Source organism: Notechis scutatus, chromosome 3, assembly GCF_049901735.1.
Source record: "Notechis scutatus isolate UNSWTSFEM ecotype Mainland chromosome 3, rNotScu1.2, whole genome shotgun sequence".
In the NCBI taxonomy this organism is placed as follows: Eukaryota; Metazoa; Chordata; class Lepidosauria; order Squamata; family Elapidae; genus Notechis; species Notechis scutatus.
This window is the reverse complement of record NC_142011.1, coordinates 141488354-141506179: the sequence shown is the minus strand read 5'-3', so window position 1 is coordinate 141506179 and position 17826 is coordinate 141488354. Positions and strand designations below refer to the sequence as shown.

General features: G+C 39.1%; 1 protein-coding gene across 1 annotated transcript; it reads left to right on the top strand.

Annotated features, from left to right (window-relative positions):
• Nucleotides 1-7991: 7991 nt before the first annotated feature.
• On the top strand, nucleotides 7992-14242 carry EEF1E1 (eukaryotic translation elongation factor 1 epsilon 1). The gene is made up of 4 exons (XM_026676674.2): nucleotides 7992-8201; nucleotides 10212-10412; nucleotides 12500-12595; nucleotides 13491-14242. The coding sequence occupies exons 1-4, from the start codon at nucleotides 8094-8096 to the stop codon at nucleotides 13626-13628; spliced, it is 543 nt and encodes a 180-aa protein (XP_026532459.1). The 5' UTR covers nucleotides 7992-8093; the 3' UTR covers nucleotides 13629-14242.
• Nucleotides 14243-17826: the final 3584 nt, after the last annotated feature.

Below are 17826 nucleotides of genomic sequence, written 5' to 3'. Positions count from 1 at the left end.
ATTTTATTTTATTAAAACAAGTTTTATTTTCAAGACAAACAATACATAAATACACATAAACACAAAACATAAAAGCATAAAAAATATCTTTTCTGAAAGTTGCTTAGTCCCGGGTTAAAACTCTTGGTACAGACACAAGTTCAATTTCATATTCATTTTACATACCATTTCATATCTTATTAACATTTTCAATTTTCTATATAACTTCTCCTCTCCTTTAAATTTTCTCAATTTTTTTTTTCCTCCTCTCAATTCATATCCTAATATTTATTATTCTTTGTCTGTTCTATTCCAGCCAATCATTTATTTTTCTTCTTTAAAAAAAAGAAGAAATACTTCTCCTGTACACTATATGGAGTATGATGCCTTTATCTTTTTCCCTTATATTTATAATACCTAATATAAAATACATAACATACATTGGGATTCTGTCTGGTACATTCTAAAATTATACTATATTATCAAAAATCTTAGACGTTTAACTCATTACTTTTCAATTAAATCACATACTTTTATGAGAGCCCTATTTTCCATAATTATCCCCCCCCCACATCACATATTATAGCTCAATATTTCATTGAAACGTTCCTCCTTCTTCTACTTCAAATCTCATTTCACAAAATTTTTTGCTAGTATACCATGTTCTAATCATTAATTTTAACAATCATTTATATCTTAAACATTTTATCCATTTCAATTGAATATCATGCCTTTGTCGGAACACTTATGCTTTCCACGATTATTACCCCCCACATCACAATCTTGAATCATATTTCATTACAGTACTCTCTTTTTCTTAACAAAAATTTCACTTATTTATGTTAGATATTTTATCACATTTTAAGCTACATATTATTTCTAATTTTCTATAATTACTTCTAAATACAGATATAAAAATGCAATCTTATGTACCTTTCTAGAATCCCATTAACAATAAGATCTATCCATTATCTCTGAAAAACTTTTGCTTCTTAATATCTTGCTCCCCACCATTAGAGCTTCTCATCCCTTCCTTTCTCCCTTGCTTCTTCTTCTCCTTGTCCTCTTTAACCCCTTGTCTCTCCACCTCCCTTTTATTCTGCTTTCCCCCCTTTCTGTTGTTTCTTAACATAATGTCCCTTTTTCACCTTATTCTTCTCTTTTTGGGCTGTTTTTTCAGATCTTAAAGACCTCTTTTCCTTTTTCTCTTGCTTTTTCCCGTCTCCAAAGTCCTTTTTTCATCAAAGATGGCTTCTTCTTCTTCTTTGTCCTCATCATCCTCATTCTGCTTCGCATAAATATAAACCGCCATTTCTAAGTATTGAAAAATAGTGCCAAGTCCATCTTCCCCTCCTTGTTTTTCTCTTTCATATTTTTGATATATAAGTTCCAATCCATCCACAGGTGATGCCATTGTGTAGAGAAAAAGTATTTCCAAACAACCACCCAGATGATTTAATCAGAAATAATATCCAAAGGTTCCAAAATCACCAAACAATCCAAACAGACTGTTTCTTTTAAATACCTTCTTCTTCTTCACTTTTTCTTTCTGAGGTTAAAGTAATCACAAATCCTTTTCAAATATATTTTTTGGAAGTTTTTTAACTCTTTGCAATTCTAGGCAATCTTCTCCTTATTTTCAAATTTTGCTCTGATTTTTTTTTCACTCTCCCTTCCCACTCACAGCCAAAAAGATTTTTTTTTCCCCGCTGTCACTTTAGGAAGGAGAGTAGAACAAAGAAAAAAAAAAACTTTCCCCTTTAGGGTATTCGCAGCTTGTGGCTCTCACAAGGAACAATATATCCTTAACAGCTTTCAAGGTTCCAAATCACTTTCTCCCGTCTTGTCCCGGTTAAAAGCACCTTTCACTTTCTCCAGCTTTCTCCCTCCTGCACTTGCTTACCCAACTGCAGCTTTCTTCGTGGCGGCCATTACTGACCGCCGTTCCTCCGCCTCGGGAAAAGGGAGTTTAGCCGGCTGGGGAGGGGGTTTGCGGCACCCCCAAACCCCTTGCCGGATCCCCCGTCTTCAGCTGCCTCTACGGGGCAGCTATATCCCCCAGATCCAAATGGATCGGGGGAACCTTGGCGGCGAACGCAGCAGGGATCGCGCGGTTGCAAATCCCTGCCGCCGCCGAAGGCTAGCAAACCGGAAGAGAAATTTAGGAATTGTTGTTGTAATGCTTCCTGTTAACTATGACATGAACAAGTGAAAAACTAATGCAAGTTGAAAACTTGATCGCATGCACTAAAACTGCCTGCTTATATTTCAAAACACAAAAAAATCATAAATAATGCCTAGCCATAACACTAAATTATAATGTGTTTTCTTTTGGTTTAATATAATCCATTCCTTATGACTCAGCATTGTCTGTATATCAACCCTACTTGTCCAGATAGGTTAGTGGGTAGGTAGGTAAAATAAAAATGGTGCCTGGCATTGCCTCTTCTAGACATCTAACTAAACCCTTGAGTTTAAAGGCAGTATTGAACTCATATCGCTTTCTGGGGTAAATTCAAAGTATCAGGAAAATGTTACAAACATTTCATGACAAGCTGCCATCACCTCATATGGGGCAAATTCAAGAGCCTACTGCTGAAAATGTGCCAATGGAACTAGCCTCGGGCGCTAACACTTCCTTAACACATTCACTTATTTTACACAAGTCTTATTCACAACAGCTGCTACCAATCAAGCCACTACGGATCAGATAGGTACCTTTCTCTCTGTCTCTCTCTTTTTCTCTCACTCTAACATACACACACACACATACACACAAATTTCCATCACTAAAAGGCAAAAATGAAGTGTTAGGAAGTGATAAAGCCCCTAGTTTTCTCTGTGATTTGCTATGAAATCCAAAAAGACCAAAGTGATACTCGTGAGGGAAAAGAATGAAGGTTCCATTATAATTTGACAAGTCTTTCCTTTTAAATATTTTATATTAGATTTTATTAGAGACTGACTTTGGACACTGGAAATCACATTGAAGGCAACTGAGTCGCTATATTATAATTAGTCTTGACCATACATTAAGAATATTCAACACATGTTTTAATAGCATCAACAGTATGTTTCAAAATACAGTCGTTTTTTTTAGTAACATTCAAACTAAAAAGATGACATAAATTTCTAAATAAAATGTCAACCAATACATTTGTGCTCTAGAACAGGGATCCCCAACCTTTTCGACGCCGCGGCCCGGTTCCGGCGTCAGCTGGGCGCCGCGGCCCGGTTCCGGTGTCAGCTGGGCGCCGCCATCTTTTTGACGAAAAATCACTTCCGGTGATGTCACGGAGTGATTTTGTCAAAATGAGCGGCGCCAGCGCTTCGGTGAGCTTTTTCGGGTAGAAATGGCTTTCTACCGGAAAAGCTCACGAGCGCTGGCGCCGCCATCTTTTTGACGAAAAATTGCTTTTTACCAAAAAGATGGCGGCGCCAGCAACCAGCCCGGTAAGGCTTGTTCCGCGGCCCGGTACCGGTCCGCGGACCGGCGGTTGGGGACCCCTGCTCTAGAACAGGCTACTCAGGGCTACCTGAGCAACCCTTCACCAAAATCCTTTCAGTAATCTATTCTTATCTTCCTTGCAGTTATCCAGTTGTTATCCTTTTGCATTTAAGGGCAGTCCCCATGACTTAGAAAAAGCAGACATATGGGCTTTCTTCACTGACATTTTCACATTGCAACAGGTTGGTAGTTACCAGACCTTAAGTGGAACAACTTCCAGGAAAAAGTGAAATTTGAGTAAATCTTGGATTTTCTTTAATCATGAGTATTTGCATTTTGTCCTTTAAAAATCAAGGTTTTACATTTGATTTATTTTTTTAATAAAGCTTTATTTTATGTCTTGTAAGATTGGTCTATTTTCCAAAGAACAGAAGGGAATGCTATAGGAGCAGAAAGTTATGCTATAGAATTTCACTTTTTATTCACATTTTTCCTTGCCAGAAAAGCAATATAAGCTATGGGATCTCTATTTTTCACTTGTCATATATAGAGAGGTAACTATCAGGAATATAGAATGCTGTGGCAGCATTCACTACCGAGCTACACACCAAGGCAGATGGTAGTATTTGAACATGTCAAAAGCACTTGTATGTGATTTAAAGAAAGGAGGTTTTAGACCACCTACATTTCATCCAACAGGTGCAACCATGCCACTACAATACTTTGAACTAGAGTTGCTTTGCCATATTATATTGAACAGCTTTTCTTATATTTTCCACATACTAAAATCATAGAATTGTTATTTAGATGCTTTTACGGAATTTCTAATTGGAGAAATAGTGGCACTGTTTATGCACATCTCTCTAAAGATATCGTAATGCTGAGAGGAGTCTAAAATCTTAATTATTAAATAATCCTAACAAAAAGAGACGAGGGCTTCAGCTTTCTTAAAAACTAACGTTCAAACATCTTATTAGTGGAGGAGAGGATTTATTCTGATATATTTGTCCCTCAAGACTTTTTTTTTTTGCATGCAAACAACTTGGTGTCCTCTATTTATAATTAAAACTCCATTCCAAACAGAAAGGGCATACAGACCCTTTCTCATTATATTATTTAACTTTGGCCTTAACTAGCTAAGGATACTGCCATTTTTAAACCCTGCATTTTTACCTAGAGAACCTTAGGGCTATCAGTTAAAAGATACTTGATTACTTTTCTAGGGGGGGAAAAAACAAATGTCTAGAATAAGAAGTGGGGAAATATTGAACGTTACAAAGGGAAGATGCCATTCCCATCACTTTTCTCCAAGAAATACGATCAGTAAGACAGTAACTGTACAATAAAAACCTTGTTTAGAAGTAACCAAAGCAGCAAAGAGAAAACATTGACACATTCAAATTCTTTGGCATGCAAAGCTCATTTAAGTGATCCCAAAATGACATCCACAAAGATGTCAGGCTTCCTCCAAAGGACAGTCATTCGCTTCATATTTCAAGCACCAAATTAATTGTTTCTGACATTTAACTTATAACCTAAGGAATTTTCTAGTTAAAACTTGACTATGATAACAGTAGATTAGAACTGGGTGTCTTTTGACAGAATAGATTTTTCAACTTCTTTTCACTGACAGTTCTTGACAAGGACTTTGTATATGTGTGTCTGTGTCTCAAGCATGCTTATAGATTACATACCTCTCAGCAAAGTACAGCCACCCCGTCAACTTCCTCATCCATGCCTTCTTGACTTTGAAGTTTTACAGTATATTTGCAAAAGGAATAAATTGGAACAAGCATGAAGCGCCACCTACTGGAATAACCCAGAAAATGGATTCTGGAAAACAGCTGAACAAGAAATAAATGAGAGAGAACCACCACTAATATTTTACAATGAATTTACTACGATGAGTTCACAGATTCAGGAAATTAAGATGGAAGTTGTATGCACCAGATTTAGGGACAAAATCTCAGTACTTTGAATTCTTTACAGGCACCAATTTTGACTGAACCCTTTTTATGTCTTTACAAATTTCCTTATTTCCCTATTTGTGTTTTGTTCCCCATGAAGTCACTTACAATTTGGGGGCATTTATATGGAAATGTCTCTTTCAAACCCCAACTTAGCCCTAACAGTGATGGACTCTCCCACTGTAATGTGAAGCAATGTTGGTCAAAGCCCTGTTGAATCCTAAAAACTAATCATAGTGGTTGTTGAGTCTCAACAATGTTAAAGCAAAAGAAATTTTTCAGGAACCACAATCCTCCTGGGAAATATTTTCAGATTAGATTAGATTAAACAGAGTTGAAAGGGACCTTGTAGGTCATCTAGTCCAACCCCCCGCCCAAACAGGAGACCCTACACCATTTCTGACAAATGGCAATCCAATCTTTTCCTAAAAGCCTCCAGTGATGAAGCTCCCACAACTTCCAAAGGCAAGCTGTTCCATTGGTTGATTGTTCTCACTGTCATAACATTTCTCCTTTATTTCTACGACGAACCTCTCTCCTTGTTCAGTTTCCAGGTAGTGCTATAAAATCTGGTGAAAACCATTTCAAATTAAACAGACCATTGGAAAGCACTATGCCCAGGAAGGGGCAGTGCTTGTGATGTGATAACACAACACTGCTATCACTACATTGATGAAAGCCTTTGTTCCTGGAAATAACAGTGCAGCCATGCCAGCCCAAAGTTTCCGAGCATGTTGAAATGTCCCCAAGGAAACACTATAAGATAGCCAGACACTTAAGGGAGGAAACAATCCTATTACAGAAAAAAAAAATATTGAAGTGTGAAGTTGTGCTGAATTAATTTTGCAGGTACTCTGCTACATTGCCCTATTACTAATAAAGATTTTTCCAGAAAACCAAGTGGTTCTGATTTCCTGAACTTGACAGCCTCATAGGACTTGATGCTGAGTGCCAACAGTCAGTATCAACAATAAAAGAAAGATGCCATATCAGTTTTTGAGTAGCACAAGGCTGCCCTCACTTAGGAAAAGGATGCTGGGAATGGATGTTTGTGGATGTGGATGTCTACACCAATCTCTCTCTGTGGAATAACAAAGATTACCTGGCAATGCATGACTTTTCGAATGGAAGCATGTACATACAGCTGGGTATTTTGTAGTAGAGTCCAGTGGAAACATACTTCCAACAACACATCCCTGTTTATGTTAAATGCCTGCCTGGGGTAAAAATATCATACTATGGAGATGTAAATGCTTACATAAGGCAATTTTATCTGAATAAAAGCATTTCTTAAGTGTATCATCTTTTGCAGTCAGATCTTAGTTATTTAACAGAGAGAAACAGTTTAGTTTTGAATACAAATGTATTTGCTGCCCCTTTCAAGACTGGTGGGCCCAGTTCTCCATTCCATTCTCACTAAACAAATAGAAGTGGAAAAGCTGCCAGTGGCAGTCAAGAAAATTAGCCATGTTTCTTGTTCTTGGGGGAATTTCAAGGGACATTTGATAAAATACAGGTAGTCGATTTACAACAGTTCATTTAGTGACTGGTCAGTTACAACAGCACTGAAAAATGTAACTTATGACCGTTTTTCAGTTATGACCTTTGAAGCATTCCCCACAATCATGTGATCAAAATCCAGACATTTTGGCAATTGACTCCTGTTTATGATGGTTGCAATGCCTCGGGGCCATGCGATCCCCTTCTCACAAGCCAAATCAATGGGGAAGCCAGGTTCATTTAACAACGCAGGTGACCAACTTATCAACTGCAGTGATTCACTTAACAACAGTTGTGACCGGCAAAGTTGTAAAATGGGGCAAAACTCACTTAACAAATGTTTCACTTAGCAACAGAATTATGAGGCTCAATCATGGCGGTAAGTTTAGGACCACTTGCAATGGTATGAGAATGACCTTGGGAAACAGGAGGAACACCATAGACTGGCTAGTCAGCATGTAAAAGAAGACCACAGAAGAAGGCAGAGCATGGAAAACATTTCAGGAGGGACCCTCCCTAGTTTTCCAGAGAGTAAAAAGAAAGCAGGCGAAAAATACTTTCATTCTTGCAAGATTCTGTTAAAAGACAAACGTAGTACTCCCGGGAATGCTTCTTGTCCGGACTGGCTTGCAGAGCTAACCGGGACGGGGGAAAAAACCCAGATTCCTTTTTGCAGCAGCTCCGAGGTTCATTGATAGAGAATCCGTTATTAAGCAATCTAATCTTAAAATATAATTTTTGCAAGATTAATCATACTGCAACGGTCCCCAGCCAGGCGGGTCAGCCTAGCTCACTGGTGACACCACCACCCCGCATGGGCTCCGTCCCTGGTTGGAGAAAGCTGGCGGTTGCGCGTCTGTCCATGTCTCCAAGAAGGAAGCGCCAAGTCGGACCGGCCCTTAACAACCACGCACAAGCTCTAACAAAACCCCAAATGAAGCAGTTCGACGAAGACGCTCCGCTTCCAAAGTCCCTCCCGCACGCGCCAAAGCCAACTTGGCCTCCGATTGGCAAATCTCACTCATCCCGCCCCTTCTTCCAAGGCAGCCCCGCCTACCAACGGCGAGAGAGTGAGGGAGAGGGGAGGGAATATTCCAGAGGGGCGGGACTTTAGGTGTGTCGTCATCCTCCAAACCCCGCGGTATTTGCGGAGAGTTTGAAAACGAGTTTTTCCCGAGGCTCTTTGCTCGCCGCCGAAAATGGCGGCCGCGATAGGCCCCGGCCCGGGCGTGGAGGAGCTGAGCTTGCTGGAGAAGTCGCTGGGCTTGAAGAAGGGCAACAAGTACAGCAGTCACGGCGAGCGGAAGGTGAAGAAGGCCCTGGGGAAGAAGCGCGGGAGGCGGGGACCGGAGCCGGCAAAGGGTGGCGTGTGGCTCGCCCCCCGGACCACGTTGCTGGCATTTAAAGGTCTTAGGAGCTCCGAGGCGCGATTCTTTCGATGGTGAACGGAACCGGGTATCGGTAACCTTCTCGCCAGCAGCCGCAGTGGCGCGCCGCGTTCGTTCTTCAATCTCCAAGCTTTTTGCACAGCGTGCAATGGCCAAGCGTGGTGCTTGCATTTTCGGTATATGCTCAATGGGTCCATATGGAAACGTTTTAAGTTGCACCATGGCAAAACCCCGATTCTTTGACAAGAGCCTCTGGTGCAACTGAAAACGCAGCTTTAGTCATCAAAACCTCTTAAATGCTAGCAATTGTTCAGTTATACTGTAAAACATAAATGCTCCTTTGCTTTAAAAGAAAAAGCATATACGTTTTACGGTAACTTAACAATGGCTAGCATTTAGGAGGTTTTGATGGCTAAATCTGTGTCCCACCTGCAACATGCGGATTGCATATTGCAACCACTAACGTTGCAGCAAGGGAAGCTGCAGAGCATTTTAAAAAGGTGCTGTGCCAAGTATGTTCAAGATCCTGCTTTAAAGGCCTTGTCGTTCATGAGGCTCTGCATTCTTAGAGAGCTGTCCCCTGACAGCCATGAGAATCCCAGCAGAAGTATTGCCCTTTCAGATGCTTTCTGTGGCCCTAACATTTTGTTAGCATCTAAGGAAAAATTATGTGTTCTTCTCTCAGGTATGCTGGTTTATGTTTTACTAGTGGAACATTTCAAGCTTGCAGATAGTGTGAGATGGTATCAATGGGACAACCTGCTAAAGAAGCGAACACAAAAAGTCACAGGTTGCAGGTAGTCCTTATGACCACAATTGAGCCCAGAATTTTATGTTGTCAAGTGATAAATTTGTTGAGTGAGTTTTGCCCCATCTTGCTACGTTTGTTAAGTGATTCACTGTAGTTGTTAACTTAGTAACACGGTTGTCATAAGTGAAATTGGCTTCCCCGTTGACTTTGTCAGAAGGTCGCAAAAGATTATCACAGGACCCTAAGACTCTGAAACTGTTGTAAATATGAACCATTCTCAAGAATTTGAATGTAAATCGCATGTCTATGAGGATGCTGCAATGGGCATAAGTGTGAAAAATAGTCATAAGTCACTTTTTTCAATGCCGTTATAACTTTACTAAATAACGGTCACTAAATGAACTGTTGTAAGTCAAGGACTACCTATACTTTAAAAGTTCACTTCAGCAGCAGAGAACAGTCTTCCTGGCCAGCCACCTGCTCAGATTCTCTCGTGTGCAGAAGAGGAGATGCTATCCTTCGTCTATCTGACTATTCATTTACCTTATGAAATTTCTGGAAAACAGGGCTAGTACTTAAATGCAAAACTTAAATAGAAAACCTCAACTTGTGAGAACCAACAAGAGATACTGGTTCAGGTGCTGGACTATGAGCAGAAAAGATTCAGATTCTAATCCTTCCATAGGCATAAAAGACAGCTGGGGATCATGGGATAGTCATTTCCTCCTAGCTGCTATCAATGCCAAGCTTTGTAACAAAAAACAAAACTTTTTAGCATGCATTTGCTGTAAGAATTGGGTGACCACAATGTAGAATAAGCAGACGCTGCAACTAACTGGGACAAATGCTAAGAACAACAACTCTAAAAGCGTAACTTGGTATTGCTAAATGGATGCCTATACAGTAAATTGAATCTATTCTTGTTGAAATTTATCAAAGAATTGTGATTTACTTGGTAGGAATCAAAATTGAAAGTTAAAATCCCTTGGTGGGTCAACTTGGATTTAATATATTGAGAAGCAAGGCTGCCATCCTTGCTTTGTGAGCAATTTGAATTCTGTCATTTGTTCTTTTTTAAATAGTATATTTTTTTTAAGTAACATTTTTAATAAATTAAAATGTGCTAAATTGTGTTATGATAGAACTTTAAATCTTGTTTCATTTTGAATTATTTCTAGACTCCTGTACTTCAGGAAAATAATGGTCCTAATCTGACAGGCCTCACCAGTATAGCTATCCATTTAGTCAAACAAGCAAAGAAGGAACAGCTGCTTGGAAACACAGCTGAAGAAAAAGCAATAGTACAACAGTGGTTAGAATACAGAGTGACGCAAATAGATAAACAGTCTACTAAAGAAGAAATCAGAACAAATCTGAAGGTAAGCATAATTAATACAGTTTAGTTTCAGGGGGTGAGATGGCTCAGTGGTTAAAGACTCTGAGCTTTCAGCTGGAAAGTGACAGCCTGAATTTGAGACCTGAGCTCCTGTTACTTGCTCCCATTACTTGTCCCAGCTCCTGCTCACCTAACAGTTCACAAGCATGCAAATGTGAGTAGATAAATAGGTACCATTTCAGTGGGCAACTAACAGCATTCCATGCACTTCCGTGTATAGTCATGCTGGCCACATGACCACGGACAATGCTGGTTCTTTCGATTAAGAAGAAGAAATAAGCACCACCCCCTAGAGCCGGACACAACTGGACAAGGGAAACCTTTACCTTTATCGTTGAACTATTATTAGCAGCCATTATTGACAATTTTGGTTTTTTTTCCCCTGATGATTTGCATAAAGTTTGTTTTTAACCACTATTAAGATTTATAAGAAGTAAACAGGTTTCTGGCCTGATTAAACAAATCAGTTATTCTGTTCTTAACGAGTTGCGTTGCTTCGAGAAGTATGTGCTTATTTTCAATTTCAGGGGGGGAAATTGTTTATTTTTAAGATTTCTTTTACCTAGTGCAGCGATGTGGGCCCTAAGGTCGCCCCATGTAATACCACTGCTTTGCTAGCTGCACTGGCTGCCGGTTTGTTTCCGGGTACAATTCAGGGTGTTGATAATCACCTTTAAAGCCCTTCATGGCATGGCTCCGGATTATTTACAATACCACTGGGATTCTCCTGCCCCACCCATGCTGACACAGGGGGCATGCTGCAGGCCCCATCGGCCAGAATATTCTGGATGGTGAGGTCCAGCAGAAAGGCCTTCTCTGCCATTGCCCTCTGGAACATCTTGCCTCCCTGGAGTGAGGTCCAATCCAACCCTCCTGTATAGTGTATAGTGCAGGGGTCCCCAACCACCGGTCCATGGACCGGTCCCGGTCCACGGAACAAGTCCTACCGGGCCGCTGGTTGCTGGGCGCCGCCATCTTTTTTTGATGAAAAAGTGCTTCCGGTGAGCTTTTCCGGGTAGAAAGCTCACCGGAAGCACTTTTTCATAAAAAAAAGATGGCGGCCAGCTGATGCCGGTACCGGGCCGCGGCATAAAAAAGATTGGGGATCACTGGTATAGTGTACTGTACTTTCTACTGTATAGTGCAGTGTTGGTGCAGTGTTGGGGGTTTTCAATTCAATGTGTGGAGTATGAAGGATGTGTGTTTGTGTTTATTTTCATGGTCATGATGTGCATTGAAAGATGGTGTATGATTTCGTTGTACAAGGTGCAATGACAATAAAGTAAACTAAACTAAATTAAACTGATTTTTTGCAAGAGCCTAAAGACCTGGTTCTGCTAGCTGGCTTGAAGGCTTCATGTTGGAAGCGGTTGATAGATTAATATCAGATCCTACCGCACACACCACTCATCCTATCCCCTCCCCATCTTTTAGCTATTATCTTTTATATTGTTGAAGTGTTTTATTTACATAGTTTCATCTTTTTGTGTTGTAAGCAACCCAAGAGTAACTCTATGGTAAGATGGGGGAATGAATAAATAAATTCTACTGTCACGAATGAAGGCAAATCTATGTGTCCCAGGATAATGTGGCAGGATCCAATCTGGGTCAGTTACCAGGACCCAGAGGTTTAGTCTTCTGAGCTTTTGGACTCATGCTGGAGCCCATCTTCATGGAACTTCTCTATAACAGTGTGTGTGCTTTGGGCTATTCTGTGTGTGGCATTCATATGATGCCTGTGGTATGTTGTTTCCTTGGGCTTTGCAGCACAGAAATGGGCATTGCGTTTCCCCTAATAGCTTCCTGCACAGCATTGAAGATTTCTTGCTGCATGGCCTGTGCAGGAAGCTACCGGTATTAGGAGAAACAAAATGCCCATTTTTGCCTCTCAACTACTCACCTGCCAAGTCCCTTTCTCCCGTGTAAACTTTGCTACTGTCCCACCTTGAATAAATAGGCTTGGAAGACACATACTGAGCTCCCACATACTGGTGGGTTGCCTGCAAGCATTTTGATTAACAGGAAGAAATATATAAATTGATAATGTTTGATTTCTTCTGCTTCCTCTAGGACCTCAATTTATACCTTGAAGATAAAGTTTACATTACAGGAAACAATTTTACTTTAGCTGATATTTTATTATACTATGGACTGCACCAGATCATAGTGAGTATAAACCTATCACAATAGGAAAAATATATATCTTCAAAGTCTCTTTTCCATATGTATAGTACTTTAATTTGAAAATCCTTCATGCATGTGATCCTAGCTTAACTAGGATAATTGGGATCAGCAACTCTATCACTAAATGACACAGTTGTAAAGTGCAATGTCATGCGATCACCATTTGCAACCTGAAGGCTTACCAATTGACTGCTTGTCAGAAGTCAGCAGTAAAGGTTGCAAATGGTGATCATGTGGTCTCAGGACAGTGCAACTGTTATAAGTGTGAACCGATTGCAAATCACAAATTGCAATCTTGTGATGCAATGACTGCAACTCTGAGGAACAGTTGTAAGTCCTCGTTCATCACTGCCGTAACTTCAAACAGTTGCTGAATGAGTGGTAATTCGGTGAGGATTACCTATAAATAAATTGTCATACCTAGTACAGCAGAGGAAAATTGCCATAGTCCTGGCTAATTTTTCATAATAGGAATGATTTTTTTTATGTTTCAAACATTTACCTTAGGACAGGGAAATAAAAGGCTAGAAACAAGGAATTGGAAGCTGGTAAATGTTACCTATTTAGTAAAGGTTTTATTAAACTTTGAAAATGCTACTGCTTTTATAGTCTGCAGTGATAACAGAATATGCGCAAAACATAGCATTGATCACTGAGTTTGGATCGATTACAGAAATTTAAGAGAGAAATGTTGAGTTTCTTGAGCAAAAAAAAAGCAAGAGCAAGCAAAGCTATGAGTCATTTTATGAATATTGCATGGGAAATGGATCGTGTGATAAAAGGCATGTAATTTTCTTATTTAGGAAGAAATATTTTACTTGAAAATAAATTTGTTATATGAAAATGGTTACAAATAGCTTTTTCTTCCATTCTTTAGGCTGACCTCACAGTGCAGGAGAAGGAGAAATACCTTAACGTATCTCGTTGGTTCAATCATATTCAGCACTATCCGGGTATCCGACAACATCTGTCTAGCATAATTTTCATGAAAAACAGGCTCTACAATACACATTAAGCATTAAGTTAGGAATTCCAGAGAAATGAAAATAATTTTTGAAACCTTTAATGTGCAAGCATGGATTTTTGTCATTTTCATATGTGAAGCTGAACAGTTGGTGCTTAAAGTGATGAAGTTGCATCGAGTAGCTATTTAGAAATATAGACACAATTTAAACAATAGTTTGGTCTATTTCGACCAAACAAACTTCTGTGAATCAAACTTCTTTAATTAGAACATTATATCATACAGTTCCATAACTTAACTTATATGATATGAAAGACAAAGACCTTAACTGCCATGATGTCACCTATGTTCATTGCCTCAAAATTGTATCATGCATAGTATGCTGTTGTATTTTTCTTTTATGGATGATCACATTAGTTTTGTAAATATTATGAAAAATTTATTGTGCCAAGTATTTTGAAAGAGAACCGTGAAATACTTGGGAAGCAAATCCTATTTAGTGTACAAATTATGTTAAATCTCATATTTAGATTATGTATTACTTCCTCTGTAGAAAATTCAAATTGTTACAAAATCGCAAAAAAGCCCCAGAAGATTATTTATTGAAAAGAGAATTAAAAACGTTGTTTTATTTAAAAAAAATAAAATTCTCAGCCTTTCAAATGACCAAATGTGTTGTCTTTTTTAAACTATTCTTAGAGTTGTTCTATTCTTTTTTTTTTTTTTTTTTTTTGACTATCCTTTTTTTCTTTGTGTCTGGTATCATTTGCAGATATGTTAAATGAGAGACATCGACAATTTAGGAACATTCCTGGATGATGTACTTAATTACTTGCATTTTTTATGCACATTTCCATTAACTAATCTTGTATGCATTTTCTGGATAGCTTCTGTTCATGTCAATCTGAGCTTCCTGAGGGAGTAAAACTTACCAACCTTTCTAAAGTTGTACTTTTAATTCTTGAGAGGGTATCAATTTTATTATTTCACATGAATAAAATTGCTTTTCCAGTAGCATGGTAGTGGGGATTATTTTAAAGCTATCACTAAGGTATTGCTTTAAATAATTATTTGCCAAATGACAAAATTCACTCCTAAATTTCAATTCTAATTTAGTTATTCATTATACAATATTCCATCTTTTTAGTTAGGAGAGAGAGAGAAAATAGTTACATAAAATATATAAAAAAAAGAAAAAATTGAAAGAAAAATAGAAGCAAAGTGTAAGGGATACATGGAAAAAGAAGGAAAATAACTTCCAACATGCTTTGATACAGCTACAAATATTAAATACATTAGCCTTTTGATCTAAAATTCAGTAACAGTATTTCTATAATCATGAACTATAATAATCAAATCCCAAAATTAAGATAGCATTTCTTCAATCTCGAGCAAAACCTCCGAAAGTGGCTTTCATGTAGAAAAAAAGACAAAATATTTTCTTTAGCCAAAATAGTTTTGCCTTCTCAGCCAATTCCATTAATTTCACTATCCATTCCACCATTGTGAAGATCTCTACACCTTTGCCTCTCTGCGTAATATTCTACCGTTTGATCAGCATCTTGAAGACAGTGTCTGTGGTATCCCCACCACCAATTTATCCTTTTATCTGCTTGAGAACTGATAATACAGGTGGAAAAACTGAAACAGACTGCTTTATATCTTCAGAATTGATATTTTTACCTGTTAATGGGAAAAAAACATCTTTGTAGCCTATTACTGCTCTATATCTTTTCCTACTGTTCCAAGATTTACGTTTTGATAAATACTTTGGTTATCTTGCTTTCGTGGTGCACTTTTAAGATACAATATTTCAGAGATATTTATTCTTTTGATTGTGCTTTGCTTCACAAATACATAGACATCGTTGCGAAACAAACTATATTATACAGGCACTGAAAATGAACACTGGTTCTCTTCTAATATCCTGCATAATTGCTGCATTCAAATTCATGGAAGAGTATGGTGTTATTTTCTCAAGTATCTGCCCCTGGGAAGTAACATTTTGCCATATGGTGTGATTAGACTACACATTTTATTCAAGAGTAGAATAAAACATCGCTGCAAATAAATAGCCAATTGTCATTCTTGCTGATCTTAGCTTTTTTAGTGAGCCTTCCTGACCATTATCAGGACAGCAAGATGATGCGGCAAAAGGATGCAGAACGCAGCTTAAATTTGTTTCCTTGACTTCTTATTTATTTTTAATAGGGATAGCCATACATCGGTTTGAATATAATGTGGTCCATGAATAGACTAGTGTCATACTTGAGAGAGACCATACAGCAAGGAGACATTTCCAGTATGATACAAGTGCATCATATTTTGCATTATTGCAGCGCCAACATATGTATATGAAAAGAATTACGCTCATGCTATTTTCATTTTTTTACGTACAAGACTATGTTAAGTTCTACTTCAGAAACAACATGTCTATGAATTAAGGAGTAAAAGTAGTGGATACCATTTACTTTTTTAAAAAAAGATTATTCGTTTATTGCTCTTAAAATAGTCACCAAAACAATGGAGAAACCCCACAATTTTTTTTTAAAGCATACATTGTCAAAGGGAAAAATGCTTTTAAAAAGTGAAAAAAATGCAATAAAGGAAAAAAGAAAAAGGGGTAACAAAAAATGTAATCTTAATGATAAATACAATTCTATACAGTTAATTAATGCAATTATTCATGTACAATACATATATATTTCTACTACATTTATATTTTTAACATACTGTATTTTGAATGGGTCCCATATTTTATTACATTTGTCCATACAAAATCTACATCTATAGGCAATCCAAACCTGGAAAGTACAATCAGATCCTCAATCCATTGAATGAAATAGGCCAGTGATGGCTAACCTTTTCAGCTTGGTGTGTCGAAAATTGGGAAAAAGTGTAGCCTTCCTCGGGTCGTGTGTCACTTCAAGAAGTATCAATAATTTGGTAATACTTGCAGCCCTAATAAAGAAGGAAGGAGGCAAAAGAGGGAGGGGTGGTGGTGGACGGAGGTCCCACTGGTATTTGTGAAACACTCGGTCGGCAGCGCTTAAAGTCAACGTCCTCACTCCCACCCACCCACCCACCCACCCACCCAAAGCGACGAAGTCCCCCAATCGCGCAGCCCAGAATCGCCCTCCCCTCAGGGGGCAGCAAAGACGCCCGGCGTTTCCCGAGACAAGAAGCTTCGCCGTGCAATGAAAGCGCCCTGGCTCTACGCTCGCGGGCTCAGAAAACAACGCGAGCCGAGGTGGCTTCGACTCCGCTTGGCTTCGCTTTCCTCAGCCCCAGCTGCTTTCAGTCCGCTCGGGAGGAGGGGGAGGAGGTGGTGGCGGCGGCTCGCGTTGTTTTCTGAGCTCTAGGCTCGCGGACTCAGAAAACAACGTGAGCCGAGGTGGCTTCGGCTCCACTTGGCTTCGTTTCCTCAGCCCCAGCTGCTTTCAGTCCGCTCAGGAGGAGGAGGAGGAGGAGGTGGTGGTGGTGGCGGCTCGCGTTGTTTTCCGCCGCCACCACCTCCTCCCCCTCCTCCCGAGCGGACCAACAGGCGTGTCAGTCAAAGTGCCTCGGCGTGTCACGAGTGACACGCGTGTCATAGGTTAGCCATCACTGAAATAGGCCATACATTCATATATTCATGTACATTCATTCATTCATATATTGCTGAAATATCAATCTTTTCACATTAATAGGGGCATAGAGAATCAATTTTCATTGTCTAGTTGTCAGGTTCCAAGTATTGGTATGCAGTTCAAAGTTTTAGGGCTTTAAAGAATTAAGTAAAAAATAATAAATCACACAATGCTGAAAAATCCCCTCACTATGTTATGATTGTACAAAATGTAACCATGTTGGTTTTTCTCTCCTGCAGTTACACAACTTTGATTTCCCATTTCTGCATACATTGTGATGAATTTATAATGCAATAACCCCATGGATTTAGTATAATACAGAAGAATATCAAACTTAAAGGGTAAGTTTGAATTTGCAGTAGCAATTACAGGTAGTCCTTGACTTACAGCAATTCATTTATTGACCATTCAAAGTTACAACAGCACTGAAAAAAGTGACTTATGACCATTTTTTAATTACAACTTTTACAGAATTCCTGTCATGCCCCTATCAGAGTCTGAATCCGAGGAGAAAAACGAACCGTTGACAGGGAGTGGGAGTGTGGCTCCGTTGACCGTGGAGGAAACTGGGGAAGGGCAAGTCCGGCTGGGCAGAGTAGGGAAGAGGTAGAACAAGGGAG

Coding starts and splice junctions, on each gene's coding strand:
- EEF1E1 (XM_026676674.2), top strand. CDS start 8,094: ATGGCGGCCGCGATAGGCCCCGGCCCGGGCGTGGAGGAGCTGAGCTTG. Junction 8,202..10,211: donor GCAGTCACGGCGAGCGGAAG/GTGAAGAAGGCC, acceptor AATTATTTCTAG/ACTCCTGTACTTCAGGAAAA. Junction 10,413..12,499: donor AAATCAGAACAAATCTGAAG/GTAAGCATAATT, acceptor TGCTTCCTCTAG/GACCTCAATTTATACCTTGA.